The sequence below is a fragment of the Crocodylus siamensis genome, chromosome 4 (assembly GCF_052110815.1).
Source record: "Crocodylus siamensis isolate JL-2025a chromosome 4, ASM5211081v1, whole genome shotgun sequence".
In the NCBI taxonomy this organism is placed as follows: Eukaryota; Metazoa; Chordata; order Crocodylia; family Crocodylidae; genus Crocodylus; species Crocodylus siamensis.
This window is the reverse complement of record NC_143398.1, coordinates 65,303,370-65,328,796: the sequence shown is the minus strand read 5'-3', so window position 1 is coordinate 65,328,796 and position 25,427 is coordinate 65,303,370. Positions and strand designations below refer to the sequence as shown.

At 45.3% G+C, this 25,427-nt stretch overlaps 1 protein-coding gene across 9 annotated transcripts in view; it reads right to left on the bottom strand.

Annotated features, from left to right (window-relative positions):
• The window catches only part of HMGA2 (high mobility group AT-hook 2), a 184,915-nt gene that overhangs the window by 108,940 nt on the left and 50,548 nt on the right, over positions 1-25,427 (bottom strand). For 5 of the 9 annotated variants that reach the window (XM_090042457.1, XM_090042458.1, XM_090042459.1 and 2 more), the window contains one exon: positions 3,044-3,087. The exons of 2 other annotated variants lie outside the window; for them this stretch is intronic. In XM_090042457.1, the coding sequence (XP_089898583.1) occupies positions 3,044-3,087 (44 nt within the window). Of the gene's footprint in view, positions 1-2,078; positions 2,155-3,043; positions 3,088-25,427 lie in introns of those variants that run through there. 2 more of the 9 variants (XM_090042464.1, XM_090042462.1) reach the window with 2 other exon arrangements.

Here is a 25,427-nt window from a genome sequence, read left to right as displayed (position 1 = left end):
TTGAACTGGCATTTCTTGTAACTTACTAATTATCAGTTCATAATTTTGATACTTCTTCTCTCCATACTTCAAACATTTAATGACATTCTGTGCTTTTAACAGCAACATAAAATGCATCTACTTCATAAAGTTATAGGTGTTTATAAAGAAACAAACTCGAGTTTTGATCCTTTTGACCTCTAAGCTGTCTGTAACAGTACATTACCAAGCTGCGTAGCACGATGATGCTCTCAATATCCATTACATTTACTACCTTCAGAAGTTCGAATGCAAGCCGCAGCTCACAGGTTTACGCAATCTGCCTGGGTAATAGGTGAGGCATTCATGCATTACTCACAATGGAGGCAGAAATCAATGCTGTATCTTTCCTAACATGAACACGTACAATTAGATGAACTTCAGGGGACTGGTTCAAATCAAAAGACACTTCATGTTTAACATTCCTTTATGGCAATTGTGATTTTTTTTGATGACGCTAGAATCTCCTCCAAGCAGTGCTCTCTCGCACTCTGAAAGAGTCCCCCACTTCTTCCACCCCACCATGGGCCCTGCTTCTGGAGAACAACAAATAAAGCTGCAATCAGCACACCTAAAGTCAGTGCTTCCCCTCTACTGAAGAATGCAGGCTGATGCAAAGGCTGAAAAGCTTGGGAAAGTGCAGCCCTGCTGTTCCGTGTCAACATTCCAACCCCTCTGCCTTTCCCAAGGTCTCAGGCAGAAAATCCTTTTTTGTTCTTATCAGTTCAAACAAGAACAATGAATTCCTCAAGCCCGCAAGAATGTGACAAGGTGCCAACAAAGCCAACCAGGAAGGTGATGTATGGTCTATAGGCTGTGGCTCAAATAAATCACTTCACAAACCAGTGCTGCAAAGAGTGAATTCAGGCAACTGAGGGCTTGTACTTTCAGTTCTCCACTACAGATTTTCACCTGCTGGCTGACCCAAATAAAATCAGCGTGTGTGATGCTAAAATGCTGTGTATCCTTTGCTTTTGTTACCAGTAATAAGTGTACAGTGTGCAATTACATCTATATGACTGTGCTGCATCTGCACAGCTTCAGTGAAGGCAGAGTTGCAGTTTCCATTATAAACCCCTGTATTCAAGAGTTTACCAACTGCCTATAAAAACTGTCTCATGGAGTAGAACCTGGCAGAAGCAGATGCCAGCTTGGGATCAAATAATATTTACTATCTTTCAAAAATAATTGGTTTGGCTCTTTTAAAGCTATACTAATGTTTTAAAAAATGAGAAGGTTACTAGTACTGGATGCATGGTACATATAATAATCTTCCATTTCTACAAAGAGAACCCTGACAGGCAATTAATCTCAGGATCAGGTAGCTTAACAAGGAGGGGATGAGAAAATAAAAGAATTATGACCAAGATGTTTAACCATGAAGACAACTCAGCAGGTAGGTAATTCTGATTTCATAAGAATTTTTAGTTCTTATTATTCACTTGGACAGAATATGGTCTAAATGGGAATTTATCTGACTGCCTGGATTAGCAGAAATAGTAGATCCTTGCTAAATTACATTAAGGATTGGGAAAGACATGGAGGCAAGTTTACGGCTCAGTCCCTCCAGAGTAGCCAGCCTGGGTGCTCAGTAGCTCCTCACAAGCCTATGGTTACAGCAAGGCAGTGTTACATATGCTCAATGGTGGAATCCATCCTTGTATCAATTATTCAGGCTGAAGGTGGATGGAGTGTGGAATAGGCAGGGAAGTTAAATCCTTCCGCTGCAGCCATAGCTGGCACATTGGATTCACATACAGCTTTTCCTATGGCTGCCCTTTCATATGATGAGATGAAACACCAGCTGCAGCCCCCCATGGCAATCAGGTTGAATGTACTGAATCCCTACAAAAGTTAATCTGCTGAGCCCTTTTCACCCTTCTCTACTGGCCTATGTGGTACTGGTGTGGAAACACTTTGTTTGTAGTACTTGCCTGCAGCTCCTTTGTGTATGTCCTATACAGAGCTCACCTGATGTGTAAGACCTCCATCCTGGACTGAATTTCAGCCAACATGCACCTTCTCAACTGTACTGGGGAAGAAGGTCTGCATACCAGATACCTTAATACTACTCCTGATCTTTTCTCTGGTTGATCTTCATCTTACTCCCACCTGCTTTCTGTACAGTGCTGGGCCCTGTAATATACAATGGGTATGCAAACTCTGACACCCTTTTCTCATCCTGATCATTTTAACAGTAGAACCACAATGGTCCACAAGCTGCCAGGAGAACATCCCTGCCTGCAGAAATCGGGGTTGAACAAACTGTCTAAATTTGCAGATTGGGGAAGGGGGGGGGGGGGACGGGGACAGAGAAACACAATTAAAAAAGCAAAAACAACACTCATCTGCCTGCCTACCTGACAACTGAAGCTCAATTTTCACAGTTTGTGTTAACAATCCAAAGCATACTCAAACTGCTTTACAGACTACTGTAAAAGCATAATGTCATCTCAGTAACAAGCTGTCTCAGAACAGCCCTAGCTTATCACAACCCTACTGAGAAGGGTTGGTGTGGATGATCATGTGAATGGATTACTAACATTAAACTATGACTCGTTTCCAAATTAACCATTTCCTGTGTGACCTGCTAGCTGGTAGTGATTTGGCTCAGGGGTTTTGAAAGGATAAAAGATGATTGGAGGGCTTGGGATTCCCTTTCCTCACCAATCAGGCCCCAGAGACTCACCCTCTATGTCCCCTGATTGGCCCCTGTTTTGAGGGAAGGATGGGGATTGGGGAACTCCGCTGTGTGTCAGGCAAGGGAACAGAAATGGGTAGGGAAGTTAGGGAATATGAGTGTCCGGGAAATTAGATGTGGGTTGAGAAGCAAGTTTGGACGGGGGTGGGGGGACAGCTGGGTACACTCTCCTTAGTCAGAGGCAGAAGAGTAGAAACTTACTTTTTTTCCCTTTGCACAATTTTAATATTGTTCATATAATTCTTTTTTGCTTTTATTGTAAACTTCCTTGCATTTTTTGGGGAATGACAGCATATAAATCTAATGAATGAATAAATAATTAACCTGACCAGCTGGAGATTTGCTTGAGTGTAGACTGTGGCTTTACTCTAAAAAACAAACAAAAAAACTATTTCATTTCACAAGGCCTGTGGTACACTTGCAAAAGCTAGTTATGAATACATATTTTATCCAACATACCCCAGCAGCAGAACAAATCATTTATAAGCATGCATTTATGTGGTAGATTAGAATGGCTTCTTTTGAATTGTTGCAGCCTGCTGAACATGTTGCACCAGTTTTTAAAAACTTTCTGATAATCTTATGTGAAAGTTATCTGGGCACAATTTGAAAGATGTTCTGCTGATATATATCCTACCAGTTCTTCTCATTCAGAAAGTACCCGGGCCTGGAAACATTTAGGTACATAAGTAGCCTGGACTGATATTTGTCAATAAAACAACAATCCAATCAGGATCAGAGTGCTACTTCACAAAATGGTATATAAACATATGTTAAAATTCATTAGCATTTTCTAAAGCACTTAAGTGGCTTTAGCAAGGAGTCCCATGCAGTATCTGCAATATGTACTTCCTGAAGTCCAGTGTTGCAGTCAAGTGAACACACAAGAATAAAAGCTTTCTTTCATTCTGTGGAGTAAGTTTCTAGTCTACCTGGTTGCTAAGAAAAGCTTAAAAATGGGACTGAAGTAGTTTGAGCAAAGGCTTAAAAATCCAAGCAAGAAATGTATTTTTTTTCCAATCAATTGTGATTTTAAAATCAATCTTATGATATTGGGGGAGAAGGGTGGGTGGGTGTGTGAGCACGCTGCTGTTTGTTTTGTTTTGTTTTTTTTTTCCCCCTCAATGTTTGATGTTAGGAAAACGGTAAAACTATGACAGAGACTTGCATCCTGTTGGAATAGAATTGCTTTTGAAAATCACCATGAGCAACCATACCAAAGAGTACAAAAGGAAAAGCTACAGGTAAAGGAAAGGGAAAGAGAAACATGTCTAAACATAAAGTGCTTTTATAGGAGAGATCTAAGTTTGCAGTTTAGGATATAAACACAAAGTAAGATTTGACACTCACAATCTACTCTACAGCCCACCAGACTACTGAAATATAGTGAGCTATCAAGGAAATTCAAAGAGCCTTCAAGTACATATGTTTTATTATGCGCTTTTAATTCACTTTTTGCCTTTAATTTTAATTAAGACCATACTAAAATGTGTATCTTTTATAACTGTAAAATTATGACATAATTTAGAATCATCACTGATATTTTAGCTTCAACTCCCTCCTTTTAATTCTCTCTTTCTTTTGCACTGGGCACCAGTAGAATCAAGAATGGACTGTCACAGAGTCACTAGGACAGTGTGGGAATAAATTTAACCATACCCTTCTCCCCCAATATCATAAGATTGATTTTAAATCACAATTGATTGGGGGAAAAAAATACATTTCTTGCTTGGATTTTTGAGACTTTGTTCAAAGTACTTCAGTCCCATTTTTAAGCTTTTCTTAGCAACCAGGTGGACTAGAAACTAGGCAGGTGGAGCCCCCTGTGACATGCCATCCTAGCAAGCCACTGGACTACACATGGCTGTGTCACCAGCTCCATCGTGCAGAGCTGGCATGCCTGAGCCCTGTGCTGCCAAGAGGAGCACCCTGCAATGAAGCTGGTAGTGCAGGTCATGGAGTCAGCTGGGATGGCAGAGAGAGGGACAGAGCTGGCCCGGCTCCGTAGCACGGAGCTCCCTGCTGTTCCCCCTGATCTGCATGTGGCACTATGTGGGACTGGGCCGCTGGTTCCATCGTGCAGGACTTCCCCCCAGAGGTGCATGACTTGGGCAGAGGACCCGGGAACTGCATGTGAGCCCAGGGAGCCCTATGTGATTGCACCAGGAGGATCTTGGGCTCCCACTAGCCCAGGCTCCATGCTACTGCTGCTCCATCGTGGGCCTCTGCTGGCATAGGCCCCACACTCCCACTCTGCTGCTGCTCCGCTCCCACCCACTGCCCCTCCATCCACCTGCCCACTACCACTGCTGCCCTTCCCCTGCCCGTCCCTGCCACCCTTCTCCTGCACCTGCTCCCACCTGCTGCCCTCCTCTACTGCTGCCTTTCCCCTGCCCACCACAACTTCCCTATTGACAGGGCCAGGGTTAGGGCCATCCTGCAGGCAAGGGTGGGAGCACGGCACATGCTGCCCCTGTGGGACTCAGCAGGGCTTGTCCCCATTTTCTCACAGCAGGGCAGCCTGGGGCCAGGCCAGATACAGTGAATAGGTAAGCACCCGCCTGCGAGCCAGATGAAATCGCATGGTGGGCGGATGCGGTCCATGGGCTGTATTTTGCTCACCCCTGTCCTAGAGCATACTTGAGGCAGTCGGGCTTAATGCACAGAGCCCCTCCTGCTAGTTTGGTGAATGCATCTTAGGCCAGAACCATTCAACATCTGCCTATGTCATTTGGAGCCTCTTCTGGGCAGAGATGATTGTGCCAGATTGCAAATTTGTTAGTGTTTTTTACAAAAAGGATGTAAGATGACCCTGAACTGCTTTTCTGCACAATGGGGGGCAGGGGTGACATGCACGTGTACCCCCCAAGCATGGTGGTGCATCCCCTACAAAAAGGCACCACTGACACTATAAGCAGTGCCTGCAGGCAGCCACCACTTGGCTGGTGGCATCTGTAGGTGGTCGCCCCCATGCCACCAACAGTGCCAGTGGCATCTGCAGGAGCTCCTGCTTACTACCACCATGCCCCTCCAGCTGCCGGGGGCATGTGTCATTCGTGATGGGGTGTGGTGTTAATAGGGGAGATCCATTAGGCACACCCCACCATCCACATGCCCCCATACCCCCCAGCCACCCTCCACACACTCCACAATCCCCACCACACACCCACAGTCCTCTACAAACCCCATACCCAACCACACCCCCATATATCCACATACCCATGCACATGCTCTCCTACTCCACAAATACACACACCCACAACACCCCCACAAACCCTATACCCACTCACCTGTACCCCCCACCACATCCACCCACAATATAGTTTCATAGTTTGTAGGGGTGGAAGGGACCTGAGCATATCATCAAGTCCGACCCCCTGCCATGGCAGGGAAGAGTACTGGGGTCAGACGACCCCAGCAAGGTGTACATCTAGCCTTCTCTTAAAGACCCCCAGGGTAGGAGCCAGCACCACTTTGCTTGGAAGTTGGTTCCAGACCCTAGCCGCCCTGACCATGAAGTAGCGCCTCCTGATGTCTAGCCTAAATCTACCCTCTGCCAGCTTGTGACCTTTATTCCTGGTCACTCCTGGTAGTGCATGGGGGAACAGGGAATTCCCCAATGCCTGCTGGTCCCTTCTGACTAGTTTGTAACAAGCCACTAGATCCCCCCCTCAGCCTTCTCTTGTGAAGGCTGAACAGGTTCAGGTCCCATAGCCTCTCCTCGTAGGGTCTGCCCTGCTGATCCCTGATCATGTGACCCTCTCCATGTTGTCCACATCCCTATTGAAGTGCAGCGCCCAGAACTGGATGCAGTACTCCAGCTGCGGCCTGACCAGTGTCGCACAGATGGGGAGGATCACCTCCTTGGACCTGCTCCAGATGCATCTGTGGATGCATGACAAGGTGCAGTTGGCCTTCCTGACTGCATCCCCACACTGCCGGCCCACGTTCATCTTGGCATCAATGATGACTCCAAGATCCTTTTCTGCCTCTGTACTGATGAGAAGGGAGTTCCCCAGCCAGTAGGTATAGTGCTGGTTGTTCCTCCCCAGGTGCATCACCTTGCACTTGTCGGTGTTGAATCCCATCCTATTCTCATCTGCCCACCCCTAACTTGTCTAGGTCCGATTGCAGCCTATTCCTCCCTTCTAGCATGCCCACATCCCCCCTCATCTTAGTGCATTAGCAAATTCAAACAGGATGCTATTTACCCCCTCGTCCAAGTCACTGATGAAGATGTTGAACAGTGCGGGCCTGAGGACCGAGCCCTGCGGAACCCCACTGCCCACATCCCTCCAAGTCAAAAATGACCCATCCACCACCACTCTGTGGGTGTGGCCCTCCAGCCAGTTGGCAACCCATTTGACTGTGTGGGTGTCGACACCACAGTCCCCCAGTTTCTTAATGAGAATGGGGTTAGAGACAGTGTCAAAGGCCTTCCGAAAGTCCAGGAAGACTATGTCCACTGCTACCCCTGCATCTAAGGATTTGGTGATCTGGTCATAGAAGGCCACCAGATTGGTCTGACAGGACCTGCCGCTGATGAACCCGTGTTGATTGCCCCTAAGCACAATCTCCCCTGCTAGCCCCTCGTGGATATGTGCCAGAACAATTTTCTCAAAAAGCTTACCCAGGATTGAGGTAAGACTAAACTGGCCTATAGTTACCCGGGTCCTCCTTCCTCCCCTTTTTGAAGATTGGAACCACGTTGGCCCTCTTCCAGTCCTCTGGCACCATACCAGAGCACCACGAGTGCTCGTAAAGCCGTGCCAGGGGTCCCGCAATGACCTCAGCCAATTCCCTCAGTACTCTAGGGTGGAGATCATCCAGACCAGCTGATTTGAATACATCCAGTCCTTCCAGAAGTTCTCTAACTAGTTCCTCACTAACCCTTGGCCTAGGTGTGCCTCCTTTGAGGTCTAAGGGGGGCCCAGAGGGCCAAGGCATCTCCCCTGGTGGGGCTGTGCACTTCCTGGGTTAGATGGAGGTCTTGCATTCTGGCTAGGAACCTACGTGAGCAGTCAGACCTGGCTGACTGCTCTTCCCAGCAGATGTCTGGAAAGTTCAGGTCCCCCATGATGACCACATCCTTTGACCTAACTACCTCCATGAGCTGACTTAAGAATTCCTGGTCTAGCTCTTCCCCTTGGTTGGGTGGTCTGTAGTAGACCCCCACTGTTAAGTCTCTTGCCCCGCGACTGCCTTGTATTCTAACCCAGAGCACTTCAGAGTGCCATTCCTCTGATTCTTTGCTAATTGATGAGGATGTGTATTCCTTACAAGAGTAAGAATTAATTTTGACCCATTATGCAATCACCTCTATGCACAGGACTCATACACAAAGCAAGACAATAATATTTTTTGAAATAAAATTAAAATATGTTATTATAAATATTTGACTTTTAGTATATAATTTTTTTTCCAGTTCCAAACGGCAAACCCCCTTTCCAAAAGGAGTACTCACTTACAGGCTGTGGGATGACACTCTCAGCAGCACTGTAGCAGAAAGTCATCTCAGAGTCATAGCTGACTCCAAGATGAACATGAGCCATCAATCTGATGAAGTGATCAGTAAAGCTAACTGCACTTTATCATGCATTAGCAGGTACATCATGAACAGGTCAAGGGGGGCGATACTTCCTCTCCATGCAGCACTGGTGGAATACTGTGTCCAGTTTTGGATGCCTCACTTCAAGAGGGATGTGGGCAACCTTGAGAGGGTCCAGAGGAGGGCCACTCATATGGTTATGGGCCTGCAGATAAGACCCTATGAGGAGAGATTAAGGGACCTGAATCTCTTCAGCCTCCACAAGAGAAGGCTGAGAAGGGATCTTGTGGCTGCCTATAAATTAATCAGGGGGACAGGAAGGGATAAGAGATGCTCTGTTTACCAGGGCACCCCCTTGGAGTAACAAGAAATAATGGCCACAAACTGACAACAGAGAAGATTCAGGTTAGGCCTCAGGAAGAACTTCTTTCTGATAAGGGTTACCAGAATCTGGAGCAGGCTTCCAAGGGAGGTTGTGCTCTCCCCTACTTTGGGGGTCTTTAAGAGGAGACTGGAGAAACACCTGGCTGGGGTCATCTGACCCCAGCGCTCTTTCCTGCCTGGGGCAGGGGGTCAGACCCAGTGATCTACTGAGGTCCCTTCTGACCCTAACATCTACTCCTGGGGGCAAGGGATGGGACTTCTGGTGCCAAAGGTCAGGGGAAGGTGTTCCAGTCCCAAGACGGCAGTCAGGGAGTGAGGCACCTGTCAAAGGGCAGGGCTACCCTTGCAGCCTTCGACAGCTTGCCAAAGCTCGTGAAGCAGCCCTCCAGCTGAAATAATTGCCCACCCCTGCTCTAGGACCTTCATCTCATGGTTATTACCTTAATAGGTATTTTCCAGCATAACGGATGGCACAACAACTTTAATTACTAGCTTCATAGAAAATGGATTCTGAAAAAGGGAACTGATGCAGCTTTCTATGAAGCAATGCCAACTTACAGTCACAGACTTTGGCACATGCTGTGGTGGTTTCTTCACACTGTTCTGCCAGTGCATCTCAGTCTCACTCTGGTTTTCTAGTGCTGAATACGTCACAAATGAAATCTGACAACTATGCTAGTTCTGCAATATTCACAGAAAAGGAAATTTACTTTCACATGCAGTCTAGATGAACACTTCAATCTCTGGCAAAGGGTAACCCTCCTCAGAGGATTAAATAGGCCAGTCTTAAACATTGCCAGCTTGTATCATAGACTTCAAAAGGAACCAATACTACTTAGCACTTTGAAAGAGGGACTCAGTACTTTTGTAGAATAATGTCTTTATGGCAGAGGTTGGCAACCTGCAGCCCATGGCCTAGATCTAGACATCAGTAGCAGTACAGCTGCTGGGTTGGTAGCATGGCACCGGCTTGACAGTATGGTGGTCTGCCTTTAGAGCAGGGATGTCCAACCTTTTTGAATGTGGGGCCAGATCACAAACTTTTTATCACCCAGTGGGCCGGCGAGCCATATTTAAAGACCTCACAGGAAGTGGTATCACATCAGGAAGTGATGTCATGTGACCTTTGACACCAGTGAAGTTGCAGGAAGTGACAATGAAATGGGTTTGGAAGTGTGGTTTAAAATCCAAAGTAAAAACAATATAAAAGCAAGAATGAAATAATACCAAACACTTGACTAAAATGTAAGCTCTATTCACTGCCATACACTTCAGCGTGCATCCATGTGTGTATGTGCACGTGTGTGTGCATGTGTGCCCTCCCTTGTATGTCTCCACCCTGGATGTCCCCGGTCTGAGGGACAAATGCAGCCTCTGGGCTGGGCTCCTCCTGCCTCCCGCCCAGCCCAGCTCTGGCAACCGTGTGCCCCACAGCCCCAGCCCGGCCCCGAGGCACCCCCAGCTCTGTGCAGGAACTTACCCCATGCCTCTGTCCACCCTGGCCCGGCCCGGCCTGGGCCCGCGGTGCCCCCAGCTCCACACAGAAACTTACCCTGTGCCTCCGCCCTGGCCCAGCCTGGCCCCGAGGCGCCCCCAGGTCCGTGCGGAAACTTACTTCATGCCTCCGTCCACCACGCATGTGGGCAGGGTGCAGGCCGTGCTGCAGCTCCCCCAACCACACACCGAGGGCAAGGGGTAGAGCCAGAGAAGAAGCTGCACTCGCTGTCCTCAGGTCATCTAATCAGGCACGGCTGGGGCAGCCCCACACCGTGCAGCCCTCGGGGCAGCGGCGGCAGGACCGGGCTCACTGAAGAGCACGGCCCCACAGGGATAAGCAGTTCCCTGCCAGCTGGGGCCTGCGGGCCAGCCCTGCCCGCCTCACCTTGCCATTGCCCCGCCACGGCGGCTCCGCGCTCCATGGTGGCAGCAGTGCCTTAGGCCAGATAAAATAGTTTGGCGGGCCACATGGCAGCCTGCAGGCCGTATGTTGGACAAGCCTGCTTTACAGCAAGCTGCAGTAATGTGCCCTCACTGTTCTTAACAGATTGTTGATCCCTGCCTTATGGGATTTGAGTAGCCCAGCAAAACTAAAAAAGGGCATCCTTGATGAAAGGAAGGAAACAGTGATCATTGGTGATCCAATACGCAATACTAATATAACAACATACTTTATAGAGCACGGTCTGTTCAATATTGCAAATTGTATTCATGTCACGCTTGTCTATGCTGTCCTTGGAACTTTACCACTCATCATTTTTGCGTCTCTTTTCAAATCTTAACATACACCTTTTCTGTAAGATCCACACAATTACTATCTCCCCTCTCCCTGGATTTTTAGCTAGTGGGACAGTTTCTCTAGAATGGCTAATAAGTAGTCTGTGCAATGTGAAGGGCATCTCCAGAGTCCTTTGCAATCTCCAGACACTGAGGTTAACCAAGCACTTACTTAGTTCCTGGTGCAAACTGAAGCTGTTGTTGCTCTATATTTGCTCCTGACTGAAAAATCCTTGGTGGGAGGGTCAAGAGGAAAGGAGTACAGGAAATCCTGGCTATTCGTAGATTTGCGGTTTTAAATATTTGCAGTGCGCCGCACCAACCCACGCTCTCTCCCCATGCAGCGTGATGACACTGTTACTGCACTCTGCAAGTAAGGGGTGGTTCAAGAAATTTAAAAAGAGGCACAGCCTACATAATGTGGAGTAGATGGGGGAATTGGCATCAGGAGACCGTGAAGCAGCACAGGATTATCCCTCACAGCTTCTTAAAATCATTGAGGAAAAGGATTACAAGACCAAACAAGTTTTCATTGCAGTACAGTAGTTGTGGATTTCCCCATTTGCAGGGATCTCTAGAATGTATCCCCCGTGAATGGTGAGGGTCTTCTGTATTTCATAGCAGGCAAGGATGAGACAGATGTGGAATGCACATCTCCTCCATCTGTCAGACACAAGGAGAAGGTGCAGGACCTGCTTTGAGGCTCTAGATTCTCTCCTTGGGCAAGTAGAATCTTTCATTCTGCAGCTCTAAGCCTCCTTTGTATTGGCAGCATAGCAGAAATCAGCTATAGCACTCTGGAGAACTGCAACTAAGGTTTTTCCCTTAGTCACCATGCAGGACCGAATCTCCTGTCCCTGCTACTTGAGACATACATCTATTTGAGCACACAAACAGTGAATTACAGAGTTGCCTCTCCATCTACCCAACATAGAAATCTAGGGGGACAGCAGAAGTCTGCACAACTGAGAGGCCCTGACTGATAGCCACTGGCTTATGTAAAAACCTCTACCTAGGAATTAAATCTAAATCAATCTATGCAAGTATTGTGGAGGTACAAACAAGGGAGACAAGGCTCAATAAGAAGGTAGTGTTAAAAAGAAATTAAAGTGGAAAGTAGGTGATAGTTAATATTTAACAAAAAATAAAGATAGCCAGAAGAAATTAAAATCTAGAAAAAAGTGAAAATGATAGTATTGAACAGAACAGAAAAGGCCCTTCAGTAACTAGGTGGTGGGGCAGATCAGAAGAGTGGCATTTGTTCCCCCACCCCTCAACAGCTTTACTTTTTATAGCTAGAGACCAACCAAAATTGTGATTTTAAAGATTTTGTGGAACTTGTGAAATCTGGTATTGCCTACAAAAGTTAGCAGTCTGTAAAATACATGAAAAAAGATAAGTAGAAAACTTACTGAAAGTAAAATGCTAGCTCCCCAGAGCCTGCACAGCCTGCCGTGGGGGGGGAGGAGTGAAGAGGGGCTGCCTGCACAAAGGGCAGGCCACGATGGCTATTGCCCCACCCCTCACTGCTGAACGGCTGAGAGGGTTGCCTTGTCATGTGGCCCATCCTCTTCACCAACAGGCAGCGGGGTGGGGTAGCATAATGAACAACACTTGCAATCAATCAGTGATGAGGGGCAAGGCCATATGACAAGCAGCCCTCGCAGCCAATCAGCAGTGGAAGGTGGGGCCACTGAAGCCCATTGGCCATCCAGAGGCATGGGACTGCCCTGCCACAATCAGCCTGTGAATATGGAGGCTGGGTCCACAATCTTCTCGTGAAATTGACTGGCGACCTCCTCGAGTTAAGCAGACCCCTACTTATAGCATGTCTCTTTCTCCTGCTTTCTGTTTTGACTGTAATCCCCTTTGGAAAGTGATGGTGTCTGTATAGTACAGAGCACAGTTTGGACACTACTGTAATATAAACTGTAAATAATAATACCCAGGAAATTTTGCATATGAATCATCCCCTTCCCTCCCCACCTTGCACAAAAGGCCTTGGCTGCCACCTTTCCTCTGGATGCTGCACAGGGATTTACTCAAGTTCATGCTGTAGGAGAGGACAGAGATTGAATAAGCTGGACATTTGGCCCACCCTTCAGACCTGCAGGGGGTTCTCAGAAAAGAAATTCCAGCCAAGGGTTGATTTGACTGAGTTATGAGTGTTTTTAAGTCCATGTGCTGAACATGCAAGGTATAGCAAGGGCTTTTTTTTCCCTTACTAAGCTTCTTAAATTCACACTAAGGAATGATGCACTGCATATTCACACGCTGCTAGATTAGTTTTGCAGTGACCTGCCTAGTGCCCTGTTCCACATTGGTCCTGACAACGTTCCAAATGTTCTGGGAAACCCAGGCCTGGCAAGAGCTGTCCCTGTCTCCGTGCTACTAAACTTTGCCAAAGAGAATGCATTCTGAGCCGGGAGGTAGGAACCCCTTATGTCTCTCACATACTTCTGAAACTGGAGAAGAGTGGAATTTCAGTTCTCTCTCTTAAAGTACTGGCTTAGAGAAAAGAGCTGCTCTGTTGTCAAAAGCTTTAGCAATGCCTCAGTATTACACCCTGGATATTCAAATATTCACCAAAGTTTTTTAGTGCATTCACCTGAAAAACTCTTGTTCTTTGTGGAGTAAAACAAGGAGCACTAGGATTAAACCACCTGTAAACTACATGAGCATGGGAGATACATTATTTAGCTATGTCTTCCTAATAATATTTTAAAGTAAGTTGTCATTGTTACTCCTTCTTTGATAGGAAACTCTGTAAGGTAGCAAATTAAACTTGTCTTAAAGCCCCCCCCCCCCCCCGAACACAGAAGTGCTGGTTAAAAAGATAGTGGAAAAGTGCCCTGTAGATGTAAAAATGAGGGGTGTCCAAAGTACAGTTTAGGGGTGGGGTTTGGCCCACAGAGCCACATTATTTGGTCTAGTACCTGCCCTGGATGGTCTGAGATATAAGCTTCACGTGGCCCTCGCTCCAGCCAGTCTGGGTGCAGCACGGGTCCTGGAGTGGGTGCTACATGTAGCACAATCCCAGACCAGCCACAGCACATGCTGGATTGGCATGTGGGGGAAGGGTGGGAGTAGGAAGTGAGGTGTCCAAAAGCCTAATCTAGGCCATGGGACAGCACTGCATTGTTCATTTGGCCCACAAACCAGTCCTGCCTGGCCAGATGAGTTTGGTGTCCCTATAATAAATGAAGAGGGAGAAAGTGTGATCTTGTGGATAAGATACAGGTTCACCCTGGTGTAACTTACACATAGACTTTGTTTTTACCAGAGATGCGTTTGGTTTGTTCCACTGTTTTTGAAAGTCTTGGAGAGTGTAGAAGGAGAATTACTTCCTAGGTAGACCTGTGTTCACAATCTTTCAGTTCACAACAAATTACTGAGGTGTATTTGAGTGAATCAGAATGTAAAACTTCAAAAGATCCTTATAGTAACTGCCTACTTCCAGGTATATGTTGCTTCCTGACAGTGAAGCTATGCATTCTCCAGGTTTGAACAGTTGGCAAAGTTTAAGTGTTAAACAAGGATTGCTCCATCCAGCTCTACAACATTTAGAATTTATTTACAACATGCTAGGAATTAACAAGAGATCAACAGATAGCTAACACGCACATACATACATATGCAGTTTCACTGTATGACTTGGAGCCTGGGCTATTTTTAAACCTTTGACTTGTGGAATCTTAGAAGAGATGTAGTTACAGCTGAAGATGCAGTTCCATTTCCATTCCTAGGTCAAAATTATTCCTTTAGATACATATGTTATTCTCTCCTCATAGAACTGAAGCTTCCTCCACAAACAGAACAACCCCTTGTTGGCAGAATATCAATCCTAAACCCTGTTTGGCCTCAAATATCTCATTCTTCACGTAAGATTTGATGAGTAAGTCAAGGATGCCTTACAGCACTAAAATAAGGAAGAACAAGACTACCACAATAGGAATCTTTGCCCCAACACCATTTTGCCATATGGATTTCAAAAGCAAATGATAGATTTGGTTTTGTGTCATAATTATGGATTAGATGTTTTAGGGCAGGTGTGGGCAATATACAGCTTGCAGGCTGGATCTGGGCCACCAAGGGATTTTGCTTGGCCCACAGTGAGTCCTTCTGCCCTGCCCTGCCCAGCCCAGGCATGGGGGGTAGCCTAGGCCGTGGCACATGCGGCCAGTTCTGCAGCCCACCAGGCACACAGCAGGGCTGGGGCAGTGTGGCAGCTTCCTGGCAGCCCTGACAGTGGAGGCTCCTTTCGGCTGCCACTGCCAGTGTTGCCCCAATGCCAGACCTAGCCCCGCTGCCTGGGCACACCAGCCAATCAGCCCTGCACCCACCACTGGGGACAGGACCTGTGCAGGCAGAGTGCAATGCCAGATGAATGGGATGGGGCTGCGGGTGCGTGGGAAATGGTGTCTGGGAGCAGGACAGGCAGGCAGGTTTGCGATCATGAGGCAGTCACAGGGTGGTGATAGCACGGGGCCAGATACCAGGGCAGAGCCATAATCCACTGCCTACACATCCCTACACTGGACACTGATTCCGTGGCCAGGGGCATATGGGAAGCAAATGACAGCTCTGCCCTGGGCCCTGGCCCCTCACTGTCACTGCTCCAAGATGCCAGCCCTGGCCCCTGCCCTCCTGTCTCACTCCTGGATCAGCTCCTCACCCACACAAAGCCCCATCTTGATTGCATGGCTGCATGCCCTACCTGCACAGATCCTGAACAGTTTCCTTGGAGACCCCAGGATTGCTGGGCAGTGACAATGCAGCGCTGGGGCCTGCGGCAGTGCCACAATCCACTCCCTGCACACCTGTGCCTGCGAAACCAGCATCTGTCTCAGGGGGGTACAGGGAATGGACTGTGGCTCTGCCTCGCACCCTAGCCCCACACACGGCCCCATCCCAACTACCCAGCATGGAGCAGAGACACTTAGGGAGTTTTAGTGAGCTGTTGTCAGGGAGGGAAGGGTGCTGACTTGGCCTGTGACGGGCCCAAAATGCCCTCAGGCCCAAATAATTGCCCATCCCCTTCTTAGGTATTGATAATGAGATACAGAATCTTTCACTTTCACATTACTATTTCAAATACAGACTAGGTAGCTAATGACCAAATGTAGTTACAATCTGACAGCTGCTCTATGGCTTAAATGAAATAAGCTGGTGGTCTCAGGTTAGTTCCTAATAAAGAGAATCCCTTGTTTCAAGTAGCACCCTTCCAGGGGATTTACAGTCAAGAGTATAAGAGCCCAGAGCTTGAACTACCCTCTCATATTTAGAGTGACCCCTCAGTGGTTTGGGGTACATTAGTAGAACACTGTGGGACAATCCCTCCTTTTCTTGCTATGTTGTATATTTGTCTCTGCATGCAGGATATTGTTTTCCAAGGCCATCCCAAACTGTCCACAGCACTCAAATCCCAGAGAGACAGGTCTGTTTTACAGATTCTTGCTGCTAGCCATACTTTTCATCACTGCTCTAGCTCACTGCTTTTTCAGATGAATAAAATATTTGAGTCATCCTTGACCTATCAAAGCCTAACAAGATCTATGGCAGAGAACCATTTTGTGATGAACTAATTTAAAAAGCCCTGGGGTCGAGAGGTGGGTATTATTTCAAGGGCGTGACCTCACTGATTTTGTGGTGGGAATTTTGCTTCCAGAAATAACTGCTAGTGCAATTTTGCAGGCCCATTTTCTAGTTCTTAGATGTCTAATTGCCTAATTTGTAGGTGCAACTAGGTAGTTAGAGATCTAAGTGCTAAAACTGACAACCACAATTATTTCCTGAAGCAAAACTGCAGGCACAAAAATGAAAGCAACTTTAAACAAAACAAAAACAAAAATGTGTTTTTAATTGTAGATAAAAGTAATTCCTTCCCATCACTAGCAGCACTGAAATACAGCGCCCTGAAGGAAGTGGCAAAGGCCAGGTTCATAATTGTTATATATTGGCTGCACGTTAGTGAAGCTGTAAAAGTTACAGTATGACAGGCACTCCATTACAGTGGGGTCCTTCAGTAGTGCTCTTAATTAGTATAAGTAGATTATCAAACATGGCCAACTGTTGGGCAACTGCACCAACGTTTTGTTTGCTTAGTCAGATTTCACATCTTGGTGACTTTGTGCATGCAAGTTCATGTCCACGTGTGTATAAGCATAGAGAAATCGTTCCATATTCTGCTTATGTCCCCAAAGCCCCTGGCACATGTTCATTTAATGGTGGGATGGGATCTGATCCTTCATCCCAACAATTGTTCCTCCTGCCTTGCCACAAATGGCTTGGGATAAGGGACCAGAACCCATCATACCATTGCTATTTGTCAGTGTAGGGGAAGCCCGGGATCCAGTTCAGTCTGGAGCCATTGCTGACAATCATCTGGTTGTCAGGGTTGAACTTTTTGGCTGAGACCCCACACAGCACCGTGGCTGGTTTGAGCTTCCAGAGCAATTTTTAAAACTTCCCCAGGCACTTGGACCCAGACAATGTGCAGGTTTCAAGACCAGGGCTGTCCAGGCCGAGCCAACAATCAGCAGATTGTTAAAACCTCATGCCTGGCAGCCCAGGCACAGGGGAATCAAAGACTGCTGACAAGGGTTGGGAGGGGGAACAGTGATGAGCCTCCCTTGCATGGTCTTTAAAGCTCCCTGGGCACTAGGAGCCATAGACCAAGGAGCCTTTCTCCACTGTCTGTGTCCAAGTGCCCAGGGAATTTTAAAAAGCATGGCTGCAGCCAGTGTAACAAGATCAGCTGGTCCTGCCACACCAGCTATCTGTTCCCTGTATCACAAAGTGGTCACGAATGTGACACAAAGATGTCACACATTAAATATGGACTATGTTTATGGCCTGTTTGCTCTGAGTTCTACTCCTAAATCCCTGGTAGTTTCAATGGAGCTTTACAGGTATATGTACCTTAAAGCAGATTTGTCCTCTTTTTCTCAGGTACATCATTTTCTATGGATTAAATTAACAAAATGCAAATAATTTGCATGGAAAATATCAAGAGCATGAATCATCCTTCCACACAATACCTAAACTATATTTTCTTTGTATCTCCATTCTGACAATAGATAGCATATTGACTTAAGTTCCCATTGAGCTTGGAATGCTGTGTGAGAATCCAGGTGGTAGCATTTTTACAGAGTTCCAGTACTTTTCATTGCTTCTGCCCTTAAAGTTATGAATTCAGCTTTTGGGAGATCCCCAGGTTGTATGATCCTCAATGGAACTGAGACAATTTACAGCGATCTTATTCAGCCCCTACCCCCAGTTCCACTCATGAAGAGCTTGTAGTCAGCCTTCCAGAGTTTAACTGGGAAGCTCCCATTATCTAAGTTTCCCTATTTTTAAAGGTTTCAGATGTGTCTATACAACCTGGCTTTCTAGTGCATAAACTGCACTTTTGGATTATTTTTCCTCCTAAAGTACTGAAAAATAAATGCACTGTTGAAAAACCAGCAGTCTCAAATAGAGAGGCAAAACTTTTCCTAACTACCTTTTTTTAGTGGAATGCTCCATCTGTGAAATGCTGGAACTAGTAAACTGAAAAACTGACTCAATGTAAAGCACTTGATTGTCATTAGATGTGAAAATGAAAGGTATCTCTACTAAGCTTCCTGTCTTGGAATGATAAATGGAACATATGGCACAAGTGGGTGGAGAGCCTGCATGTGAAAATATAGATACAGTTCTTTTTCCAGAAAGTCTACAAAGAAAAACTGAGTGATTGAATAAAGTTGGAAACTCCTGGAACATCAGATATGGTCAAATAATGTCAGTGTTCTAGGAAACTTTATTATATTCATGTGCGATTTGGTACCCGCCTAAGATAGAATGCATTATGAACAACTGACGCATCTCTATTAAAAGGGCACTGAAACTAAGACAAGCTGGAAACTAATATCAGGAATCATAGCAATAGTCGGCTTTCTAGCTGACATTATAAAGAGATAGAAGTATGTTACCACATTGAGTAATCAACACTGGTATGCTGTCTAAATATTCTTAGAGTGATACTACAGTGTGGAGTTTCCTGGGTGACAATAATTTAAACAGCTCTGTGTTATTGTCTCTTCCTGCTTAGCAAGAGACAAGTAATAGCTGAAATATTCTGTTTGGTTCATGGCATATGAGAAGTTTTCTTCTTGCTACATCAGAATTGGGGTTAGTGTATGCTGTAGGCTAATTACATTAGTTTCCTTAACTTCAGAAACGCTCACTGTAGTGTGATGTCTGAAACTAAAGCTGTGGGTGGGTTCAGGCTTCTGCACTGGTCGCAGTCCTGGGAGACGGACAGAGAGAACGAAACAGAGAGGCATGGCCCTTGACAGGTCACCAAAATCCATTAAGTGGCACACCAAACCAAATTGCCTGCTCCTGCTCTAACACCTGTTTTCTCTCTTCTTCCTCTTCCCACCAATTTTACTCCAGCTCAATTCCATGCTTCTGCTTTCTGATTTATTCCCATATTTTTTTCTCTCTCTTTCACCCCTGAGTCACAGAGCTCAAATATTTACCAGACCCCTCAACTGCCAGAGAACTAAGGCATACACAAAAGATCAACATACACCCCCAGAATGACCAGGAATCACACTCAGATAGGAAGTCAAATCTCCTCCAGCTGCTGGAAAGGAGGGAGAATATTGCTGGGATTTCTCCCAGAGTTGTGTCCCAGGTTCTTCTGGCCTGGTGCACAGGTAGGTGGGGGAGGAGGTATGTGCCCTCCCCCACAGGACAGTCCCCACCACCGATGCCACCGGCAGCTTCTGCAGGTGTTCACCAGCCCTGTCCCTGCCACCGATGCTGCCAGCACCTTCTTCAGGTGCTTGCCAGCCCCGTCCCTGCTGCCGCTGGCTTCTGCAGGTACCCCCCAGGCTCAAGAGGCACCAGTCACACATGGCCTGGTGTCTTCATTTCCATATCAGCCTCTGGGTACTAGGTTGTAATCTGAATCCCTTCCTACATCAATATCTGAAAGCCTCCAGGGGTAAGGAAAGAGAAAAAGAGTATTCAATTTGTGGTGTTCTCTGTATTTGCTGCTCCAATATCTTCTTTCTGCCACCACAATGAGATGGTCTCAGATACACTCACTCCTCCAACCCCTATTTTTGAGCCACCTTCCCTTCATAAAGAAGTATATACCTGCCTCTCCTGCCCTTTAATCAGCAGCAAAATACAACAGACCTAAGTGTTGGGAGTTTCACCATCAACAGGCCTCTAAATAGCCACTAAATGAGCAGACAACACTGTATGAATACATTTTGTTTATATTTTGTAGATTATTTTTGAACCATAAAGGCTAGTAACATACTTTTAAAAATTAGTACTTACATTCTATAAAAGCTGATGGCATCCACTGAGAAAAGTTTACTTTTCCTCAGAGATATGTTAGGGAGTAGTTTCTCCAAAACCTAGCAGACATACTTAAATGTCAAGGTATCATGAAGTTGATGATATCATGTAATGATGAATGCTGCACTGTTTTTGACATTTCCTGTTCACTAGAGAATTTCAAGTAAAGACGTTACAATTTAGGTACTTTATACAGCTGATGGAATGTTTGCTTTCTGTTATTTCCCCCAAGTAGCTCCTATTTGAGTGGAAGTACTTGTGACAATAGAAAACTTAAGGAAATCCATTTTTCCCCAGCTTCCATGCTGGAGACTGGGGTCTACAGCAGTGGAATTTTCCCAAGGGTGCAACAAAAAAGCCAGGTGTTGGTACAGCCCATTAAAATACAAAGGATAAGAGGCCAAGGACAGGACTTCTGTGAACATGATCCTTAGGAAGCAGGGTAAGCATACTTGAATGAAACAGGGGTCCTGTTTAACCCATGGAACTCACTGAGGATGATGGACAATAGCTGCAGAAAAACTAACTATTAACCAAAAGAGGCCCAGGGCTGCCTGCTCCCCCATCCTGAGGCACACTGCACCCCAGCCAGTCATTTCCAATGCAGTGTGCCTCACCACGGGGGCTCAGCAGCACATTTCCCAGCTGGGTGGAGCATAGAGTACCTCAGCGCAGGGGCTGCCTAACAGCTAGCTGTGCATGGAGGTACCCTGTGCCCTAGCCAGCCATTCCCACAGCACATGGAGGCCAGTAAGAGCAGCATGCCAGGTACCAGGAGGAGCTGGGCATGGGCAGTTTGCTTACAGTGGGACAACGTGTCCCATAATGAAGCACGTGCAGGGCATGCACTACAGCACAAAGTAGTGGCATAAATTTGTTCTGCTACTATTTGTGCCACTGCAAGCATGTGCCCCTGCTTGAAGTGGTAAGTAAACTGAGGCAGGTAAATGTGCGTCAGCATTTTCTGTTTTCTCTAGTTTTGTATAATTCTGTGCAACTTAAAGTAAAGATTAATTGCAGCCCCCTTATAAAGTCTGTGCATCTGTTTACTTTCAAATATTATATATCCTAGAAGAGTGAACTAGAGTGTCCATGGTATTGGAGCTCTTGGAAAGCATGTGCTTAAGCCAGTGTGGACACTGAAGCAGCTTAAATGAGACCACATAGTCTCATTTCTGTGAAGGGATAACAGGCAGAAAGCCAGGGAACAGGAAGCGTGTTAGAGAAACTGAGAGAAAAGACAGTGTTGAAACCTACCCAAACCCAAGGGGCTTGAGAGACTAGCATTTTGAAACCCAAACACAGCAGTAAGGTGCATGCATAGCAGGGAGTATCCTAAGTGGCCTGTAACATGGAAGAGGAGGAAACAAAATAGTTAAAAATATTTCAATACTTACTGCTAAGCAAAGCCCAACTAGCAGGGTATCAGCAAATATAGCTAGACTTAACTCAAATTTCATTTTAATTTAAGAATTCTTCTTTAAGTAACTCAAGCAATGGGGTTTCCATTACATCCCTAAGGGAGTCTGTTCCACAGCCTAATGTATTTCATCTCACTCTTTGGAAATATTTGTGATAATTAACATAAATTTTCCTACATGCAGTTTTTCCTTATTATGCCTATTTTATCTCTTTTTATTCAATCCTTCTTCAATTTTATACAATATATCCCTAAAGTTCTAAACCTCTGCTAATGCCTTTCATAACAAAGTTATATGCATTTAGGGTAACATTCAACACATTGATTCTCACAGCTCCTTGTGGAAAAGTCCCATAATTTAACAGAAAAAAAAACCCTGCTACAGTTTTTTTTGTTTTAATTGAAAAGATCCCAGAATATTTCATTCAGAATTACATCTTAGCTATAGAATTATGTAGGACACTTAAAATACTATAGAAAGAATAAGTCATTATACTGACTTTTGCAGACTGAAAAGAAATTACTACAGAACCAAATTAAACTTTATAACCCCACTAATTAAGCCCTATTAAACTATAAAGGCTTTTTCCCTAAGAGCTGATATAGTACTTAACTAAATATTCTACTTGACTTGCTCAAAGTTCCCAGCAGGGGAGGTGAACATAAAAATCACAGAAAAGAAACAGTATTCTACTTGGAGTCAGACTTTTGTACATTGTTATCTTATTTTTTCACTGCTACCAGTGTATCTGATATTACCGCTATGCTGTGTGGGGTTTTTTTTTATAAATAAAACAAAGGAAATGATCATATCCTGAAACTTTGTAATGCTACATAAAGGACGTGATTTTAGTCCTACAACACTCAGGTAATTCAGCATTATGATTCCCAGCTGACCTTAAAATGCAATACACAAACACATAAGAGGAATATTTTAAAGTCTGAACAGTGAAAAATACTTTAAAATTTAAATACAGGGTGTTCACAAGGGATCCAGGTTTTCTGTTTCCCATGGAAAAACGGAAAAATACACGGATGTTCCCTTTTAACCAAGAAAAACACGGGTTTTTCATTTTAATGGAGAAACATGAGGATTTTTCACAGAAACAATGGCCTGGAAGGCCGCATCTGGCCTGCAGACCGCATTTTGCCCACCCCTGCCCCAGTGCCTTTGCAACCCAGTAGGCAAGACCCAGCATAGCAGGGCACAGCAGGGCAGGGAAACTCCTTGCCGCCGCAAGCCCCATGCTGCCCTGGTGAAGCACCCCCTGCCTACCAAACAGCAGCGGGGGCAGCAGCGCAGAGTTCTGCCCCTCACTGCTGCCAGGTGGGCAGTGGGTGCTTTACCATGGGGCTCGCAGTGGCAAGGAGCTTTCGCACCCCACTCTACCTTGCCGTGCTGGGTCCTGCCTGTGGGTTGCAGAGGCCCCGGGGGGAGGGCAGCAGGGTGGGGAGCCTGAGCCTGCACCTGCCCCGCCCAAGAGGTATGATCTGGCGATGCTACCCATGGAGAAGGGGGAGCTGGGCTCCACACTCCACTCCCCCAAAGTGGCCAACGCCACCTCCCACAGGTGGCAGTCAGGACTCGAGCGCTGCTGTGGGGGACAGGGCTGTGGACCCAGGTCTCTGGCCCCATAGCCCTGGCAGTTAGGAACCCAGTGTGCGGGTTTGCGGCAGGGGAGTGAGAGGCCTGGGCCTGTGTCCTGGTGAGCTAAGGGGGCAGGCGAAGCTCTGATTTTCTATGATTAAAAAACCCTAAATTAAACACCAAAATATATAGGTACTTAGAATTTTTGTTATTATAGTGATTGAGGCATTGGTAGGCTTCCAAACTGCTTTAAAATTTTAAATATATAAATTGATACCTATATATATATATATATATATATATATATATAGTGTTGTTTCATTTTAATTGTGTATTTTGGCTTTTTAATCAAAGAATTTGTGATTTTTAAACAGAGAACACCTTCACTTTACTTTAAATAAAACAGAAACATGAATGCATCTCTTTTGCAACCTGGTTTAAAAGGGAGAGATAAGCATAATAAAATCAAAATCTTGGCTGTTAGCTCAATAAATGGTTGAGCAAATGCTTAGCAAAGTAAATTCCATTCCAGCACTAATGAAAAATCATGTACAGAGATGGGAAAACTAAAATTTTACTTTAGGACTTTACTACTAGCTGGGACTCCCAAATGCCTAACACAAAAGTCAGTGTTAAACTTCAATTACATCATAAAGCTTGAAATATGTGACCTATCTGCATAATCTCAGTCTATTCTTTAAACAGATCTATTTCTTAAACTCATTTGTAAAAATCCACTCAACGCCCCTGTAAGTCAATAAAAGTCCTTCCTTTGATTTTAAGCTGGATCATTCCTTAAAGATGAAGGCAGCTTTGTTCAGCAAATTATTTAGTCTGATGATAAATTCTTGTTGATTTAAAGTACTCATTGTAAAGTACTGTTACCCATTTTAAAGTACTTCCTTGATGCTACCAGAAACTGATTCTGTAAAGCATGCTGTCTTGCAAGTGCTGTCAGGTGATATACACTGAACCTCTCAAACTAAAAATACATGAGGGCCTTTCTATACCGCTGCAGTAGCCAGTCCCAGAAAAGACTTGACTGAACAAGTCCCTCTCACACCCTGCCATTGTCAGGACGTGCTACTGTCATGGTACAGACAAGTCTACTACTTCCAGATGATTATGAGTCAGCCAGTAATACTAACCTTCTCAGAAAAACTCTTATAAGTGTTACATTTTAGGAAACCATGCTACATTTTGCAAACCTGGGTGTTTTGAAGTTCAGCTTCCATTCATAAATGGCCCAAATGTTGGAAAGTAGAAAATCATACAGTTAGGGTAATTAAAACAACACTATTTGCTCATGACCAGTCTTGCATTGTCTCTTCATCAGCATTTTACACAGTGCTGTCTTGATACTATTATTTTCATTAGTGAAATGTGAAAAAGCAGTTTTTTCCTATTCCTAAGAACTGTATATATAGCCATGCATTTTTAAGAGTGGAGCTAATATGAACATGGAGCATTACAATGTAAAAAGAAACTTTTCCTTCTTTTTTTATCAAAATTTTGTTTTTATTGACATATACCAAACAATTGTAGCTGTAGGACTAACGAGTCCTCTAGTGTTATTAGTTGTTGCTAAAATGTAACTGTAGTCTTTGAAGAAGTTGTCCCTAAAGTTCTGGTTGTTCCGAGGGCAGAGAAAAGTTGTGTGGATGACTTTAACTGAACTTTTAACATACTTGCCAAGTGTTTGGCTTTCTTTTTATATATCTGCATTCTGATTTTGTCTTTTTTTTCTTAAGTGAAACTCTAATTTTGTACTCCTGGTTTTGCCATATTGTTTTGTTGAATTTTTAATTGCAATAGGATTTTGTAGCATTTCCTGGCTACTACTTAAGGGAAGAAATGGTCAACCACACAGTTCAGATTTTCTGCCGGGGAATATTTAAGGATTGTTTATTTTGGGGGTCTCTAAGGACCTGACAAACCATATATGGATGGACCTGTTCTTCCTCACACAACATCCCACCTCCCCAGGGACTTTCTCCTTTTTCTCCTTTCTGGACACTGTCACCTACCATCTCCCATTCTGCTGGAACCAGACCTACCTAGCAGCCCTGTGCATTGTTCCCTAAATGCTATTCCTCTATAACAATCACAACCATATGTATCTGCTTCAGCCTAA